A 19,614-nucleotide genomic window follows, 5' to 3' on the forward strand; every position below is an offset into this window, starting at 1 on the left:
TTCCTTCCTTCCTTCCTTCCTTCCTTCCTTCCTTCCTTCCTTCCTTCCTTCCTTCCATCTTTCCTTTCTTTTATCTCCCTCCCTCTCTTTTCCTTTCTTTTCTTTTAGAACTCTGTGAAATACAAGGTTCTAGCTATGCAGGTTGTAACAATGGACCTCCCAAAACTAACTGTTGGTAGGTGGGTGGGTGGGTGGAGGGACTGCCAGTCCTGCTACAAAAGAAGGAGAGCTTCTCCCCCAAAATGTTTGCTCTTAGGCCTTGGATCTAAGAAATAGTGCAATAGATTTGACAACATTCTGCAATTCGAATAGTTCCTTTTTACCTCAAAGCCTAATGATCTTTCATATTCTATTTTTCAGTAAGGATTATACCTCCTAACTTTCCCGTAAAAGTGGGACATCTATTCTAAACCAAATGCTGATGCATGTGATGCCTCTGCATGCTGCCAAAGACACAACTATGGTAGTGCCTATGAGGGACCACCAGGAAGTACTACATCATTAATCACTGCACCACACAATCCTCAAATGTATAATGGAGGGTGACTTCTACTAAATCATAAAGGGCAGTGTGATAGGATATACTGATTATTCCCTGATTTTCAGCTTACAAACAGAAACTCTGTAAGATTTTTGACATTTCTCAATTTTACTGGGTTAAGGGCATTGGTATTGTAGGGCTTGATGTTACCTTCCATGACCTCTAGCAGGATCTCATTGCCTTTGACCTAGTCTATGCTCACTTTCCCTCCTCCCTCAAGTATTCCATCCTTCCAGCCTCTTTCCCTTTCCTCTCTCTCAGGCTATAGGTGATATTTTATTTATTATTTGAAATATATCATTAGCACAGTTCTTAGTCTAGGTTAAATAGAAAGAAAGTATACTTTGATGCAAATGTATAATTGCTCGCTTTCTGTAACTCATCCAGTTGTTCTATCTTCTCTTTACTAATCTCTAAACAACCTTCTTTTTAAGTGTATAAGTGTATGTTGTTCTACTTAGCCAGGTCAACTTAGACTTGGTAAATCTTAAATTCCCAGTTGAGGCTGGTTTCCCCATGCTAGCATTTATGGAATCCTTAATGTTAGGAATGAATCAGGTAACTACAGTTCTTAAGAAGTATATTCTCAAATGTCTTAGGAATATTAATGTCTCTAGTTGAGGCAAAGAATACTGATGTTTGGTCTTTGGAGACAAGTAAACATGTTGTGAATTTTAAACTTCGTGTGGAGGCAGCATTTGTATAACTGTATCTCATCAAACTGTCACAGACTGAAGTCAATGAGAGTTATGAATGAGAAACTAAAGGCCAAAGTTAGAGTCATTTGTGGTTGTTGCTTTTATAAATGGAGTTGGATCTTAAACAGTTTTAAAATGGCTTTAACACTACATTTCAAGAGAACTCTCACTTAAATTGATTTTTTTCTCAAAGGCTCATCTAAATGGAATATAGCAAGATAGAAACATTTCTTCTGGTCATAGTATTTCCTGTTTTTCCAATAGAATCTGTGCAGAAAATAAACAACTTAGTGGTTTGTTATTCCAAAATAATAACAGTACTTATTTTGGACTTTTCCCTTTAGTCCAAATGAACTTTCTGATTCAGCATGAGCTAACTTTTTGATTTATTTTGCTTATTCTGATAAATGTGTCTCTATTCCAAATGTTATCATTTTCTTGTGACTCCATTTAGCATCCTTCTGTTTCTCAGAGGGTATCTTCTTCTGTGCTCATAGTCACCAGCCCAACAAAGCTGGGAGTGAGAGACTTGACTCTAACTTGCTGCTAAAGAGCAGGACTCCAAGGTGGGGTCTCCTATTAACATCAGTGACTTTAGAATGACTGCGCCCTCCTTGGTATACTTTCAGGATCTTCTCTGGTCTTCAGAAATGTTCCCCTTTCCTACCATTCCATCTCTGTTCCAAAAATATATCAGAAAAGTAATGTCTCTTCCTGTCATACAGAAAACTTTCTGCAACCATTTTTCCTCCTTTAGATTTTACATTTTAATCATTTATTCCACCCTTCCTCTTGTGTTGTTAAAAATGTACTTTCTTTTTCCAGCCTCTCCCTTCTCTCAGCACCTTATCTATTCTCACTGAATATTTCTTCCTCAATCACTCTTATCACTGCCTTCAACACACACACACACACACACACACACACACACACACACACACACACTGTTATCCATTTCCAGGCTTTTACGTCACCTCTGCTTCTTAAAGGACCACTGCCAAAGAGACTTGTGTTCTCTGAATATTATTTCAGCTTAACCAGGAAAAAACAAAACAAAACAAAAAAACAAAAACTAAGGAAAACAAACAACAAGGCAGTTATCAGAAGTAAGAAAGACTATAGAGAGACGTTGCTCCATTTATAAATCTCTCCTATGCACAGGGACTGAGAACCTTGCATTTTTGTTTCAGTGCATATATCCTTATTTGTGTTTAAGTGAACCTTTAATAGATAAGGGAATGGTTTTCACGTTTTTCATGTGAAAAGTCAATTTAATTCCACCAAGTTGGGCCCTGCTTTGGCATACTTACTGAAAAGGACTAGGCTGGCATTGGTGACCCCCAGCTTGTTGGCAGCCACGCAGGTGTAGTTGCCATAGTGCTCCTCAGTGACATTGGTCACCGTCAGGGAAGACTGGCCCTCCGTGCTCTTAATCTCAAGACCATTGGCACTATTTATCCTAAGAGTTCAAAAACAGAAGAATAGAAAGGAACACTGGTGAAGGTTTTAGCTTAGGAATTCTTTCCCTAACCTGACACTGGAGGAAAAGGAGAGAAAGGAAGTAGCTAGGATTTGTGGTTCCATGCCCAATTCCTATTTTAATTGTGCAATGCCTTATTATCAGAATCAATGTCCATCAACAGAGAAAACTAGGGGATGGGTTTGAGTTTCTGTTATAGGCAAGAAAGACATGCAGGTGAAAGCTACCCGTTGAACTGTTTTCATATTTTACCTGACTGCTTTTGGGCTTCAGCTTAAGAGCTACAGGCCCCAAAGAATTTGATAAGAGATATTAAAAAGGAAGAGTGTGAGAATATAGTTCTACACAATTACAACTGGCTTGGCTTTGGCTTTGTTGTGGGGCTTCCGGTGTCCCCAGGCCCATGTAATGGAGTCACGGGGGATGGTAGGTTTGGCACATACCTAGTGTCATCCCGGTACCACTCAAAGTCAGGTGCAGGCACTGCCGAGGCCTCACATTTGAGTGAAGCTTGTCGTCCTGTGGTGGCTTCATTGCTCTTGGATTCTGTGATAGTGGGAGGATCTGTAGGAAGGACAGGCACACACGTTTATATGAGGGTCGGGGTGCTTAGAATTTCTATTCAGGAAGGAATGAAGAAGGACAATCTGATTAGAGAGAGGCAGGAAGGGAGCCATCTTAAAGCTCCATTTGTATGAATTGTATCATCAGCTGAATGGGGTTGATCACCATAAAACTAAATAAAAATAAGAGATAATTAATGAAAACATAGACTTGGTTTGCTTAAATGAGACACTTAGCAGGGTTTTATGGAAATGGAATCTAGAATTTCTTTATCCCTCCTCCAATAGGTCATGGTATACAATTATAGATTATAAATATTTGTATAGCTTTTTCTTTTTATAAATGAAGCAATGATACCAAAGGACTTAGGAATCTCAACATATAGTTTGACCATTTTTCTTTTTCTTCTTGTCATTATAGTTTGAGATGGCCTTGAGGAGTCTGATGAAAATAATAGCCAGCTAAAGCCTTTCCAATGTAAGTTTGGTCTGATACTGTTGCAGGATTCAGAAACAAACAAACAAACAAAACTAATATTAGGTGATTACCTTCTTTTCTTTAATGTGTTCCCTTATCACCACAACCCAGGTAAATTTAGCTTTTATGTGTGGGGGTATGGCTTAAAGCCTATCCTGGTACATAGAAGACTTACTGGTATATCAGCCTTCTATTCTCTCTGGCAGTTGGGCCCTTGATTTTTATGCCCAGGAATGGGTCTACAAAACTATCACAGGCTTGAAATCAGCTGGGAAACACATTTGACACTCTAATTTTCCATGACTCATTCAAACAGTCCTACGAGGATGGAAAGAATGTTTGCATGTCCACTTGACTGTGTTAGGACTGTAGACTCAGCCTCTTGCACCGGATGATGCTGTGTTTGTGCAGGTTATGGGCCTTCAAGGAGAGAAGGCCTTTCCTGTCCAAAGGTCGTTTGCCAGAAAATGGCAACTTGGTTATGTACACATGGGAAAAACAGACTCAGACACTCTGTTTAGACTCTGTAGAGGAAAAAGCTTATTTAGGAAAATTAGTAAAGTGAACGTTAGTGGGTAAACTCATTTAAACCCTGCCCTTCGGCACCTGGTCTATCTTCCTTATTTCTGATTTTTTTTTAATATTAAAAAACTATTGCCTAAGTTTTCTACCTATAGAAGACTGTAATACTCTGAGTTTAAAAGAATGTACAAGAAAGCATCTGATTTGTCTTCAATTTCCTTTTTGATTTTACTTTCCCATAAGCTTAGACATTTTTAAATCACTGTCAGAGTTAGAGCACATTTGAATAAACACTTGTATGTAAACAGACATGCTAAATGGGGTTTTGTTGTCTTACTGCTGCTGGTATTGTTTTGCTTTAGACTTACTGCCTTATTTCCATATAAGCACTAAATGGGAAGATGCTGTAGTAAAACGAACCCTGGATTGGAAACTAGGAGTCCTGGGATTTAGTTTGAGTTTGGCTGTTTGGACTTCCCATCATACATTTTCTTTCTGGGCCTTGGTTTTATTACCTATAAAATGAGGGGATCCTATTTTAATGATTTGTAGCATCTTTTCCAACTGTAAACTATCCCAATTCTAGTTAAAACTGCTCATTCTTTACAAATGGGTGGTTGGCATCATTATGATCCAAGCGTATTTTCAAACCCTTAACTAATTTAACTCTTAAATTGCTAACTTTCCAAATTACTCATTTATCTATTCCATGGTTTAAGAACCAGAATTAGCAGTCGAGAAGAGGAAATCTGAGGTCTGATTTTGACTCTACTCTTAAACAGATTTGTGGTCTGGGAAAACATCAGTACCAGTTTGAGCCTTTTCATTTTATCTTTTAAAAAAGAAGCTAGCTTCTAAAATTGGTTATATAGATCATTAGAGCATATCAGTTCAAAGAATAATGCAATAGTTAGTAGTAGTGGTGCTGTGGGGAGATATTAATAAAAGACACAGGATAGAGGTTCTGGGCTTGGATTTAAAGTCTGGTAGACATGAATTCAAATCTAGGCTCTGTTCCTGATTGTCCTTCCTCATTTGAGAGTTTAATACTTTGCCCATAGTCATATTGCTTCCGTTTCCTCACTTATAAAATGTTAGGGCTGGGCATGATGGCTTATGCCTATAATCCTAGCACTTTGGGAGGCCCAATTGGGTGGATCACTTGAGGTCAGGAGTTTGAGACCAGCCTGGCCAACATAGCAAAACCCCATCTCTACCAAAAAACAAACAACTAACTGGGTATGGTAGTGTGTACCTGTAGTCCCAGCTACTCGGGAACCTACAGCACAAGAATTGCCTGAGCCCAGGAGATGGAGGTTGCAGTGAGCAGAGATCGAGCCACTGCACTTCAGCCTGGGCAACACAGCAAGATTCTGTCTCAAAAATAAAAAAGATGGAACCCAAGGCAGGGAAGTACATTTGAAGGCTGAGAGATATTAGGCCTCAGAACTGATGAGACTAGAAATGGATTTCATAAGAGTGAGGAAAAGAAGCAGTGTTGAAAAGGCTACACTGTGATTTCTGGCTTGGGCATCTGGGTAATGCCATCCACTGAGATAAGATTCATAAGTAAAGAAATAGACAACCAGCAGTAGAATACTCAATACACATTACTTTCCAGTCCTCATTTTGTCTCACTGTATTGTGTCCTTAAGCTGCCAGTGATTCCATCATCTGTAGCACAGTGGCCCATTGATGTTGGCTGAAGATAATTTTGCTTATGAATTTTGTTTGTTCAATTTCCCAATTTGTAAAATAAAATTTAACCACTGTTTGTGATTTTCTGGAGCCACTTGGTTATAACTGCCAACTGGTGACTATTTACCCTTCATCCCTTACCACTTCAGGGCCCAGGGGAAATAAATGATTTTTCTGATTGAAAAATTTGGGAAGAAGAAACTGGGCCTGTTTGACTCATCTCTTTCCTTTCTTCCTTTTGGGACCAAGCTTCTGGCTGGTAGCAGAGATTCTCCTCTGTTTCTCCATGACAGAAGTCTTACTTGGGCTCTCTCCTTTCTGCTTTCATGTGGGCAGGCCCATCCCATCCCAGGGCTGCCATGATTGGGGAGGTAAGTCGACCACACTAAGCTATTATCTCTAGCCACCTTGATCTCTAAAATTGGGAACATTTAGGTCTCCTGACCACTCTTTTCCTTACTTGTCAATTTGTTTGGAATCTGAATTACTAAGAAGCAAGCTATTTATTAGCCCTTCAGAGACCCCAGCATGGGGAAGCTGGCAGGAAACTAGGATTGAGCACTTACAAGTGCATTAATCTAGTCAGTTACAAAGGCCAGCTACTTGCTTCTCTCCTTGAAAACTTAGGAATTTTCTTGTACCAGGGTAAATATATGAATACTGATAAATATACAAAGAGCTCATTGTTTCTAATATTTTTCAAATGACACCATGGTGCAAGTTTATTTTTTCATGGCTTATTGAAATGAACATTTCAAAATTCATTTGTAATGAATTCTGCATAGGTGAGGCTAAGAAAGACTATTACAAATCATACTGCAGCATGCCTTGTGTAGTTAAAATAATAGATGTCCTTATTCAAAATACGGTCATAATAAAAATGTGGCTTCATAAAAATGCTGCACAGAGAGGTCCATTGTTATTCTTTATATGACTTTGGAATAGCTTACAATTGTCAAAGGACTCTTCCAGTTTATATTAATTCAAAATTCCATGTTCTGAAAATATTAATAGGGCCTTTCTTCTTCTGACATCACCAATAACAAGACTTTTTCAATCAGAATGAATAGGGAAACAAAACAGAGGACTAGGAAATAAAATATCATTTATTTAATCTTACTAATATTGGGAATATTCATAAAAAAGAATAACATTCTGAATAGAAAATTTAATGTATAGTCATTTACTGCATGTCAGCACTCTACCAGGTTTTAGATATCCTCTTTATTCAAACAATTAGCCCTAGGAGGTAAATATGATTAACCCCATTTTATGAAAGAGAAGACAAGCTTACAGAGGGTTACTAAGTTGTCCAAATTCACATGGTCAGTATTGGATGGACCATGGATTTAACCCCAGGTCTGTCATGCTCTGAAACGCATGTTCTGAACCTCTCTGCTCTGGTACATCTATTTGAATGAATTCTTTTGAAGAACAATGAATTTCTAACAGGAAAAAAATACCAATCAGGGGAGGGAGCATGCTGGTAGATGGAAAGATAAATGCTGCATATTTCTATTATTTATAGGGTACCAACAATGGCACAACATGTGGTGACACAGTGGATATAAACCTGTATTAGGAGTCAGGAAATGCAGATGCAATCTCTGCTAGTGCCACTTAGGTTGTTACCATGGGACACAATGCTCCCTTGCAGCCCCTCACCTAGGAATATAGACAATGATGCCTGTCCGTCTATCTCACGAGTTTGATGTAAATATCAGATGAAGTCATTAATATGAGAGCACTTTTAACACCCAAAGTGATTACGTGTATTATTTTATAGTATTATTATTCACTTGGTATCATGGATAAAGAAAGAACTTTGGAGTTAGACCTGGGTTTGAGTTCCAAGTCTACCACTTACAAAAGCTGTTTGATTTTGTGTCAGAGCATGCTTACGCTCACTGAGCTTTGTTTTCGTCCTCTCTACATGGGGATGATATAGATCATCTCCCATGGGTAGTGTGCAGCCGTGTAAAAAGCAGCAGAGGCAGAGGGTGTAGGCAATAAAAAACACATTATCTGTAGAGAATTTAGAAATGATAATAAGACTGATTTAGAGTTGCTTTTTTTTTTTTTAAGTCACCATGTGCCAGTAATATTAAACAATGCCAGTGATAAAGTAAATACTTCTCACTGGGGCAGACCAGGCCCAATACACCCTCCCATTTGTTTGGTGATATGGTTTGGCTGGGTTCCTCGCCAAAATCTCATCTCAAATTGTAATTCCCCATAATCCCTATGTGTCAAGGAAAAGACCAGGTGGAGGTAATTGAATCGTGAGGGCAGTTCCCCCATGCTGTTCTCATGATAGTGAATGAGTTCTCATGAGATCTGTTGGTTTTATAAGGGTTTGGTAGTTCCTCCTGCACTCATTCCCTTTCCTGCCACCTTGTGAAGAATGTGCCTTGTTTCCCCTTTGTTTTCTACCATGATTGTAAGTTTCCTGAGGCCTCCTCAGCCATGTGGAACTGTGAGTCAATTAAACCTCTTTCCTTTCTAAATTACCCAGTCTCGGGCAGTTCTTTACAGCAGTGTGAGAATGGATTAATATAGTTGGCCACTGTTGGTGTGATGACTACAGTGAATTGATATGAAATCTCTAGGAGAGTCTGGGTACTCTGAAGGTGCTTAGAAAATTATGGTTCCTGTCCATATTGCAAAATTATAACGAAACATTGTAGTACTCTGGGTTGTCACTGAATATTTCCTCTGAAGACCTCATAATCGATTCATAAGTATTAGGATATGTCTTTACCATTACCTACCCAAAGGCAAGAATAAACTAAAGATGAGCATGGAGACTGAATAGGTGTAACTATGAAAAGCTAGAGAAGCTGGCCAGTCTGGTTCCATATTAAACAGTTATTTTTCTGGCCAAGGCAGGCAGATCTCTTAAAATCAAGAGTTTGAGATCAGCCTGGTCAACACGGTGAATCCCAGTCTCTACTAAAAATACAAAAATTAGTCGGGTGTGGTGGCACGTGCCTGTAATCCCAGCTACTTGGGAGGCTGAGGCATGAGAATTGCTTGAACCCGGGAGGCAGAGGTTGCACTTAGCTGAGATTGGGCCACTGCACTCCAGCCTGGGCAACAGGGTGAGACCCTGCCTCAAAAACAAACAAACAAACAAAAAAGTTATTTTCCTAATGTTTTCTCATTAGGTGATTTTTGAATCAAATCACTGAAGATACCAGTTAAAACACATACACATTATCTGGAGGCAACAGGTCTCTCCAGCCCAATTGTGTATTCTGTGACAACCTCTGCTTCCTCTAAATAAATGGCTCTACAAGGTAAGGCAAGCTCACATTTAGAAATGTCAGCTCCCCAAGTGCCCCAGCATGAGTGTTGATTGAGTTGATTAGCTCTGGACACCAGGGTGGAGGCAGAAACAAATTCAAAGAGAGAGACAAATAAAGGGAAAAGGAGTTGTGAGGATGACAATGTGAACCTATTTGGAGAGAGACCTGCGGGAAAGTGGAAGGTGGGAACATCAGCTGGTCAGTGGGGCGGGGACAGGCTTGAGAGCTGGGAGCAACTTTTGAGAAAAAATTCTCCAGGAATAGGGAAGGAGTCCAGTATTGCAAGAGTCTATATAAAATTAACAGTTTGTATTTGTTAAACATTTACTAGGTGCTATATATTATTCTAGGTGTACTGGGCACTAGGATGAGACAAACTCAAAAATAGTTACATTTAATGCACTGTGAGAACTGAAATTGAGGAACTGCACCTAGAACCTGCAGTGAAAGAATAGGCTGTCCCTAGGACTGGTATCTGAAAGAAATTAACAGTTACTTTGTGGGTAAGATACAGAAACCTGGGAGTCCTGTCTGTTGTCTAATTTATACTAAGCTTATTCAATTGAAGAGATTTTGAGCCAACATTTTAGCTTTCTGTAAATTCTAGGACCTCCTGCCACTTAGAAAATAGATTTTGCATGTAAAAGTGGCTACGTGTAATGCTGTATGCCTACTGCAGAGAAGTGCTATCCAAAAGAAGTAAAAAGGAGAGACCATAGAATCCAGCTTGTGAGCTCAACAGGAGAGACTGTTATGTCTCTCTTCTTTACTGCTCTAGTCTCTCAGTGCCCTGCAACAAACATCTGTTGGCAACTGAGTAAATGAGTCGATGAAGTGCTGGTGGGAGAAAGTTAACAGCCCTGAGATTTTTTCTTTCTTGTAGTGGTAGTACTCAGGGTCTGTTCATTGCAATAATCTATTTGGCCAGTAGTTATCTTAACCATCCTGATCCCCTGACCTAATTCCAAAGCCTGTGTTTCGAAAAGGAAGCAGAATCAGTTTAAATAATGGATTTCATGGCCAGCAGGATTAGATGAAGTGACAGAGGTGATCCTGGGCATTTCTCTGTATGCAAGAGTGTTGCTAGGCAGACTTGGTTCCATAATTCAATCTGAGAGACTTCATCTACTTAATACAACTATATTTAAGTTGGATGAATTGTTTGAACAGGACAAGTGCTGTGATGACTAGTTGTGATATAATATAAATACAGCTCATGAGGTTTTGGTAAAAGGTGATTCCAAAGGAAATGGATACAATATTTTTCCAGATTTGTGACCATATTATTTGCAAAATTTGGAGAAATGTTAAGAGGGCAGAGTTTATCTGTGAGTTTTTCACCTACTTATTCAATACACATTTACTGAGCAATTTTTATAAGGTCAGGCACATGCTAGGTCCTGCTTGTTAGGACATACTGGATATGTGACTAAACTCATTATAGTTTTCCATATAATTTGTTATGAGGTATCTTTTTAGAATCTCAGGGTTCTGTCCATATTCTGTGGTTCACTCATCATTAGCAAAAGCTCACATTTTCATAAAAGTCTTTTCTTGAAAATTATAAGTATTTTCTTCTGCTTTAAATTACACTTTGGGGACAGTCAAGAAGAAGCAATGTCAGACTAATTGTACCAATAATAATAGGACCCAGGCGGCTAGCTTTGATCTTGGGAACCATCTGCAATTCAGACCACTTTGATGTTTCACACAATGGAAGCATAAATATTTTCTATGTACACCATGATCGGACTTTCACAAATCTAATTAAGATGAAGGTCAATTAAGAGAAAATGAAATCTTAACTCCAAAAGTCAGGGAAGAGATGGAAGATGATGGCATGGTTGTGTGTACATAAAAGAAGCTAATCTAATTATAAACTTATACAAACAGCCAGAGAAGTTGCCTTTCATGTGACAAAAAGGTCCTAAAGCATTTTATAATATTGCGATCATTAATGTGTCTTTGAAACACACTCAGCACTAGAAAAGAATAGTAATAACTGGCATTTCAAAACTCTATTACTAAAAAGTTTGAAGACAGCTAGGGATAGAAGCACTTCAGAACTCATGCAATGCAGCCCCTTGCTTCTTGGAAATGAGTGCCATAAACTATAGCAGAGTCATTTGTATCTATTGGATTCCTCTAGGTTTGGTGTGAAAGAGATTTTGCTGCTGGTTTCAGAAGTCTGCAAGGCTGGAGCAAGGCCACAGGTAATGGTGCATCCCAGCACAGGCTGAGTAAACTTTAGCAAGTTTCCTCAGCTCTCCAAGCCTCAGTTTCCACATTTCTAAAGTAAGACTAATAATGCTTAACTCATAGGTTTAAAATGGCTGTGGGGATTAAATAACAAATGTAAATCAATCAATCAATCTCTCTCTCTCTCTCTCTCTTTCTCTTTATTTTGAGACAGAGTTTCACTCTTGTTGCCCATGCTGGAGTGCAGTGGCACAGTCTCGGCTCACTGAAACCTCCACCTCCTGGGTTCAAGTGATTCTTCTGCCTCAGCCTCCTGAGTAACTGGGATTGTAGGCACCTGCCACCACACCTGGCTAATTTTTGTATTTTTAGTACAGACAGGGTTTCATCATGTTGGCCAGGCTGGTCTCAAACTCCTGACCTCAGGTGATCCACCTGCCTCGGCCTCCCCAAGTGTTGGGATTCCAGGGGTGAGCCACCGTGCCCAACCAATATAAATCTCTTAACTCAATGCTGCACATAGTAGGTATGTGGAACTGAAAATTCCTTATCTTCCTCGTGAGAGTGTGGGCTTTAGAATCAATTGGACCTGAGTCTGAATCCCTTTTCTTACATTTACTTTCTGTGTCATTTTGAAGGGGCAGTTTTACCTCCTTGGGCTACAGTTTTTCAAACTCTAAAATGGTCTCAATTATATCTACCTTGCTGGGGTTGTTGAGTAGAAAAGAGAGAATTAATATAAAATCTCTGGCACATAGGAAGACATGAGATGACAGAAAGTACTCATCACAGCCTGAAGGATACTTTCAAATATGGGTTAAGATGTTTGTACATGTATGTCTGTGTGCCTATGTGTGTGTATGTAGGATGTGTGTGCATTCAATGCATAGAAGGGAAGAACTGTCAGAGCTTCCCTTTGTCCCTGCCACTAGCCATAGTTGTGTGATGTGGGAACTTGAATTTGAGTGATGTAGAGTCAGTGCTAACTGAACAGGGTAAACCAATTCTCTTTATTCCTTTGCTGGGTGACACACATCATATAGATCCTCCCTCCGCCCACCCTCTTTTGAACTACATCTAAGAATCCTTTCATCCGAGAAGTTCAAAGTATGCCCACTTACCTATGCATCTTAGTGAAATCTTCCTTTCTAATGCCCATACTTTGGGACAAATAGGTAACGGAAATTAACTTATCAGACATTCCTGTTAGCCATCAGGGACACATGGTATCCGACCACAGTGGCTCTAATTTGTTCCCAAGGCCAATTATTTAACTAGCAGAGGATAAAATATAATCTTGAGGCATTCCCTCCTGACAAACAATGCGTTAACATGGAAATTCCAGTTAAACCAGATACAAATTGTTGTTTTTTTCTTAAATAGTATGACCTTGATTTCCACGAAGACCAGCATAGTGACCGTCAGCAATGTTAGTGCTGTCTGATCATGTTTTCTTAATTCTGTAGTGTGAGTAAAAAAGGGTATTGTTAAATGTATTACGGATTACATTTAGAGTTGATTTATCAAATTCAAAAGCCAAGTCCTGCCCTTGGATGTGTTCAATGTATAAATGTACATTCCTGGCCAGAGGAGCATCTGCTTGAAGTACAATGCTCTTTTGCTAATGGAATCTTTAGAGCTCACTGGAGGTAGAGGTGCACCCTGGGCACCTAGCACCCACTGGCTCCTGCTGTACTCACAGTTCACAGTGACCTTGACTTGTTTGACATCCGCTGAGGAGACCTCGTTGGCAGCTTTGCACTCATATTTGCCTGACTGCTCCCTGGTGATGCCGAGGATCTCCAGATATTCTTCTTCTCCTTCAAATTCTCTTCCTGAAAAACAGAGGTTTTCATGATTCTTTTTTAAAGTCTGAAATAGGCAGCAGATCCTCTCATTATTCTTTTTAAAAGCAATAAATCCATATTTCTTTTCAATGATTTGACAATGTACTTTGTCTGACATCAGATTCCACAGAAGCAGACCTCAAGACAAAAAGTCTTGTGAAAGTGATTGAGTAGAAAATGCTCTCAGGAAAAACCAGAAAGAAAATGGGAAAGTGGGACTTGGAAGAGAAAGAAGTCAAGCAAGGGTGCAATGTCAAGCTAAGTCCCACAGAGAGCAACTGTGGCTCAGTCTTTCAGGGAGGCCTGGGGACAGCTCATGTCCCACTTCAAAATTATTCTGATCATGAGGCTGGGAGCTGGGGTGTTTATAGGTGCATGCACTCACCAGTCACTGGTTAAGGGTTTAGAACAAAGTAGGAGCTGGCGGGAGGTACATGCAAATCATAAAGTGTTCTGAGGGGCTATGGCACCAACATCATCTATTACACCATGCTGCAAAGCACTCTTTTTTGTTGTTGTTGCAAGGCACTCTTTACACCAACGCTGTTATTAGACAAAGTGGCTTCCTTTTGAGAAACCACCACTCTTCTCCAGATTCTATTAAATTCTGTTCATAAGGATTGTATGCTAGACTGCCTTGACAGTTGTGATCTCTGTTTCATATCAAACTACATCATCATAGAGGCTTTTAGGCCATGGGCCAGATCCATGAGAATGTGCTGCTGATGGTGTGTTTGTGATGGACTGTGTCATCTGGGGTTTGGGGTAGGGAGTTAAATATTACTGGCTTAAAAGTTGGGATTAGAAATAGGGAGGTCCTGTTTGGAAAAATCTACATAGTTGAGTGTGTGCATTTTAGTAAAGAAATCTCAACTTAGGAAACCTTGTTTAAATTCCCCTATGTGGAGTATAATTGATTAAACTATGTTCTTCCTGAAGAGATGGAGAGAGAAACAAGAAAGAAGTGGAGGGGGAGAAAAATGAAAAGAAGAAAGAGAAGGTCATGAGGAAATGAGATTGGGCAGCAGGAAGAGCTTAGCCAGAGCTTGGCCAGAAAGGTCCAAGGACTTCAACTCTAGCTAAATTGAACCCCCTTACCCCCAAATTTCAAAACTCCACTGTTACACGAGTTAGGATAGAGCAGCTGGGGAGGGTGTTAAAGAACGCAGTCCTGCAACCATGATGCTCCTGGTCATTCCACACTAAATGGTACCAGTCATTAGCTCTGCTCAAATGTCACAAGCTGTTTTCCTTTCTGGAAATTCCCTGATGACCAAATCAACATAACAGACAGTTAGCAAGGAGATAAATTTACTCTAAATATGTCAGTTAAACCTGTTAACTAGGCTCCCAACAGAACATGGGGCTTCTTTGCTAACATTCTATAACACAACTCTCTGGATATTCCAAGCTTCAAGTCTTCTCTCAATTGTCAATATCACTAGTTTTGAGAAGGCTATACAATCTTGATTAAAAAAACAGGCAAGAGTAATATACCATTATTTGATTCTGAAGTTCTGCACATTATCTAGCATATGCTTCTACTGAGAATGTATTTTTTTTTTATAAGAGGTTAATGTTTTCCTGTCTACGTTTTTCTCTTCTTCCTTGCCAAAATTTAAAGCAAGTACTTAGATCTGATTTTACATGTTACAGAAGTAGAATGTAGTAGGGAAGAAAAAGTAATCTCAGAAAGGTAACTGGCCACTTTTCTGGATTAATTGGCCAGGATTTGGGATTGAAGGGGTAAAAAGATCTTTCCTGCATATTATTTCTATGGACTAAGTGTCATGCCAACTATTTGATGCTAAGACTCTTCTAGCTGAACATAAATACCCTGAAGGCTAATGGCAACTTTGACAATTAGTTTTTTATTTAGCAGGCAGAAATAGGTGTAAGCTCATTGAAAACCTAGAATGCAGAGGTGGAATAGAAAGTAAGATAGCATTATTTATTTTGAGCATAATGGTAAATTGTAATGAGAAAATAGTTAACAATAATTTTAGAATGTTTTAGTATTTCTTCCCATCCTGCATATCCCCCACCCGTACTCTTAATCTTGGTTGGGGACAGAGCTGTCAGTAGAACGAGAGAACAAGGATAATCTTAGAGATGGTTGGCAACACTGAATTCTTTCCAGTTCCCATGAAATACCTAGAAATGGTGGATTATGGGTCCCTACTTTGCTTTTGAATTTCTAAAACAAAACAAAACAGTTGCAGGAGAGAGAAAGATTATTTTTAGCTGCACCAACTAAAGCCCTACCAATTCTGGAAGATGACACCTATGAAAGTAAGTATTAAGATGAATGAGAGAAAATAAAACAATATTTATTGTGTTTGGGGCCTGGCATTCTTACGTTACCAATATAAATATTAATAATCTCATTTGTTCCTGATAAGCAGATAACAAAACATATCCTTATCAGATAAACTTTCAATCTCATGTCTCTAAACTACCTGAGGATAAAAGGAGAGTTTTCCCTTAAGAGACCCACATGGGAGGCAGAGACATCATTTTTGCTTCTCCTGTGATAGCTCTCCTCCTCTCCAATGGCAGCCTCTGTCTCTAGCACACAATGTGCATAGCTGTCTCAATAAAGTGGGAGCAGGCTCCAGGTGCAAATCAACTACAGACAGAGGAAACTGCACTGTATTCCATCATCCAACCAAACTCATCCAACAATTCTCTTGCTCCTTTCTTTCCTTTTCCCTGATGTGTCCGTTCTCATGAGAGCACATTTTCTCCAGTTTTTTCAGTTCTGACTGGCTGCTCTCAACCCAAGAGTCCTGCCAGTATTTCCTTTCATTCTCTCAACCTTAAGAAGACTCTCAGGCCAGAAACTGAATTTAAAACATTGAAAGACATCCCTGGGCCCTCCCTTTTGTCATGCTTTCTTTCCCTATCCCCTGGATCCTCCAGTTGAAACTCTTGCATTCCCTGGCCCTTCCTGATTAGTCTGTTCTAGTCACACCCAGGAGACTTTTCCCATAATGCGTTATCTCTATTGCTTCACTTGAGAATTTCTTACCAATTCACAGAAATTTAACAGGAAAGGGGAGCTTTTCTGTTGCTGGAAAGCCAAAGCTCCAGATTGTAAGCGCCGCAGGGACCATGCCTTACTCATAATATCCTCGTGAACTAGCACAGGGTTTGGCTCAGATTAGTCACTCAATAAATGTTTGTTGAGTTAGCTTGCTACAGACTCAATGCTTGTGTTTCTCCAAAATTCATATGTTGAAACTTAATCCCCAAAGTGATGGTGGTATTTGGAAGTATACCTCTTTGGAGGTGATTAGGTCAGGAAGATGGAGGCTTCATGAATGAGATTAGTGTACTTATAAAAGAAGCTGCAGGCTGGGTATTGGTGACTTACGCCTGTAGCCCTAGCACTTTGGGAGGCTGAGGCGGGTGGGTCACTTGAGGTCAAGAGTTCGAAATGAGCCTGGCCAACATGGTGAAACCCCGTTTCTACTAAAAATACAAAAAACTTAGCTGGGCATGGTGGCATATGCCTGTGATCCCAGCTATTTGGGAGGCTGAGACAGGAGAATTGCTTCAACCTAGGAGGCGGAGGTTGCAGTGAGCTGAGATTGAGCCACTGCACTCCAGCCTGGGTGACAGAGCAAGACTCCATCTCAAAAGAAAAAAAAAAAAAAAATGAAAAAAGAAAAGAAAACAGAAACTCCAGAGTTCCTTCGCCTCTTCTGCCATGTAAGGACACAGAGAAAAGACAGCTGTCTCTGAATCAGGAATTGGGCACTCATCACACAGCAAATTTGCTGGCACCTTGATCTTGGACTTCCCAAGCTCTGAAACTGCGAGAAATACATTTCAGTTGTTTGTAAGCTACCCAGTCTATGGTATTTTTGTTATAGTAACCAGAATGGACTGAGATAAATCTGAACTGAATTAAGAAACTCAAAGAGATTCTAGAGTTATTGTCAGCACTTCATGTAGTTTAAGAGATAGAGCTAAGCATTGAAAAGTGGCTAAGTATTTCTGTCAGAGAAGTTGGCATAAAACTCCATTGCCTTTTAATGATCCGAATAGAGTTCTCTTACTGGGGAAGAAAGGGTGTGCTGAGTACTCTGTTGCTGAATGACTACACAGGGGCATATCTGGCCACGTCCCAAGGAATTATCTGCCATGGCGAGTTATCGTTTTGGAAACCAACAGAGCTCCCTGTGGACACAGGCACGATACAATCTCAGCAAGTGCCATTTCTTGTTTTAAGGCATGGAATATACCACCTGAATCTTGAGTCACAAAATTCTAAAATGCACTCAGATTCTTCTGTTCCTTTATTTCCCTTTGTCCCCATGTGCCTGTCCCCAAGAGGGTAACTTTTCTCCACTTCTTTCAGTTTTCCCTGACTGGCTACTCTCAACCCCAGGGTCCTGCCAATATTGTCTTTTATTCTCTCAACCTTAAAAAGACTCTCAGGCCAGAAACCGACACAAAACCTACTGTTTAAGTTCTCTGGTAGACGGATTCTATGGCCACAATTTGGGTCGTTCTCTTGTTCCTATTATTTTTTGTCCTTACAAAAATGTTTACTTGAAATGCAGATTTCAGTATTTTGGTATTTTAAACATCTCAACCAATTTCCACAAGCCTGCTCACATCGCTGAGTGTTGTATTTATTCTGGGATCTAATGTTTAGTTTAAATCTCCCTTTGCTTAATGTGTTTTTGTGTCTCCTGGCAATATTCAGCTACCAGGCTAAATAAATTCTCATCCTCCTCAGTGTATGCACCTTTTAAACTCTTGCACATAATTAGCATATCCCTTCTTAGTCTCTGTTTACTGAAGTTGTACATATTAGTTCTTTTAATATTTCTTCATAGGTCAGAAAGAAGGGCCTAGAGCTAATGGCAAGAGAAAAGTGTTCTCTCCTATGTTCCCCAATGTGGAGGCAAATCAGCCAGGAATAACTCCAATTAAAGTATGCCAGGTGCTGCCTTCTGAGTACAGTGCCTTCAGAGTTCCATACTTTAGTGAACCCTGAAGTTCCTATGCAAAATGTTGACTTATTTAGATTTATAAGGTCAACCAAGCATTTGTAACAAGGAGCCATTTGAAATTAAATGTACTTCCATGGTGCTGCTTTCTCTCATTCCCTTTCTTTCTCTCCTCCCTCTCCTTCCTTCTATCCTCCCATCTCTCTCTCTTTCTCTCTCTGTCTCTCTGTCTCTCTCTCTCACACACACACATGCACAGACACACACACGCACACACACACACACACACACACACAACTAGTTATTTACATATAAGATTTTACTGTTAACTTTTCGGGAGCAGCACACACATTTCCTCATCCTCAAATATTTGCTCACTAAACAGAGCAGTACTAGTCTCAAAAACTTCCCAGGACATGACAACCAGACCCATATTTGGAATTAAAAACATTTTTTAAAGACTATTCCTCTAACAATCATTATAGTACCTGTCTTTCCTTATATTTGAGATACAAAAAAATACAGTTTGGGAAACTTGCTAAATTCAAGCATTTCGTGACTTTAAAAATTTAGAATTCCAAGGAAAGTATGTTAGGAAATGAATGGATCATTTTTTCACTGTTCTGAGAAGACTTTTGTAAGTACAGCATCTCAGTAGATCAATCTTCCCCAGATGGGAAGATGTGCTTGAAATGAGGTGGCTATTCCTTTCACTCATCTACTTTTGAATATTTACATGTAAGTGGCTATAAACACATTAGCTATAAACATAAACATACATACAGTTTAATAAAAAGCAAAGCACTGGAATTTATCTTGCAAGGTGTATATGTGTGTATATTTGTGTTTGTGTGGGTCTGTGATTGGAGTGAATGAAGTAGGTAAGCAAGAAAAGCAAGCTATGAACTTCTACCTATGAAAATTAGAGGAAAAAAGATCACGAATCAATGATGCCATTTGAAGTTTCCTGTGAGAACTTCAAATGCTCTACCATGTTTCTGTTCTTACAGTATGTTTCATGTTTTCCTTTTGTTTTCCCCTAAGGACATGCTCACCTATTCCTGTTTTTGTTTTCTTCCCTGCTTTCCAGCACATCATGTTCTACACAAAAATGATAAGGAAAGGAAGACAGAAAGAAACACAAGAAATCTAGAAAAGATGCCTGCAGTAGGGTTCTGTTTGTATTTCCAGCCATGTCTCTCTCCAGATTCTTTGAAGTTTTTGCTTCTCCGCTTCACATTACACCTGAGAGATCCCTTGGTGTTTGACAATGTTGCTGTCCAAAGGCTGAAACACTTCTCATCCTCACTTTTCAC

The 19,614-nt window shown here is 39.5% G+C and overlaps 1 protein-coding gene across 1 annotated transcript in view; it reads right to left on the bottom strand.

Annotated features, from left to right (window-relative positions):
* LSAMP (limbic system associated membrane protein) overlaps positions 1-19,614 on the bottom strand; it is a gene marked incomplete at its 5' end in the record, with an annotated part of 306,800 nt that overhangs the window by 34,569 nt on the left and 252,617 nt on the right. The window contains 3 exons of the mRNA XM_017855961.1: positions 2,550-2,698; positions 3,163-3,283; positions 13,188-13,322. Coding sequence (XP_017711450.1) covers positions 2,550-2,698; positions 3,163-3,283; positions 13,188-13,322 — 405 coding nt within the window. The remainder of the gene's footprint in view (positions 1-2,549; positions 2,699-3,162; positions 3,284-13,187; positions 13,323-19,614) is intronic.

Source organism: Rhinopithecus bieti, unplaced genomic scaffold (genome assembly GCF_001698545.2).
Source record: "Rhinopithecus bieti isolate Rb0 unplaced genomic scaffold, ASM169854v2 scaffold_41114, whole genome shotgun sequence".
Taxonomy (NCBI): Eukaryota; Metazoa; Chordata; class Mammalia; order Primates; family Cercopithecidae; genus Rhinopithecus; species Rhinopithecus bieti.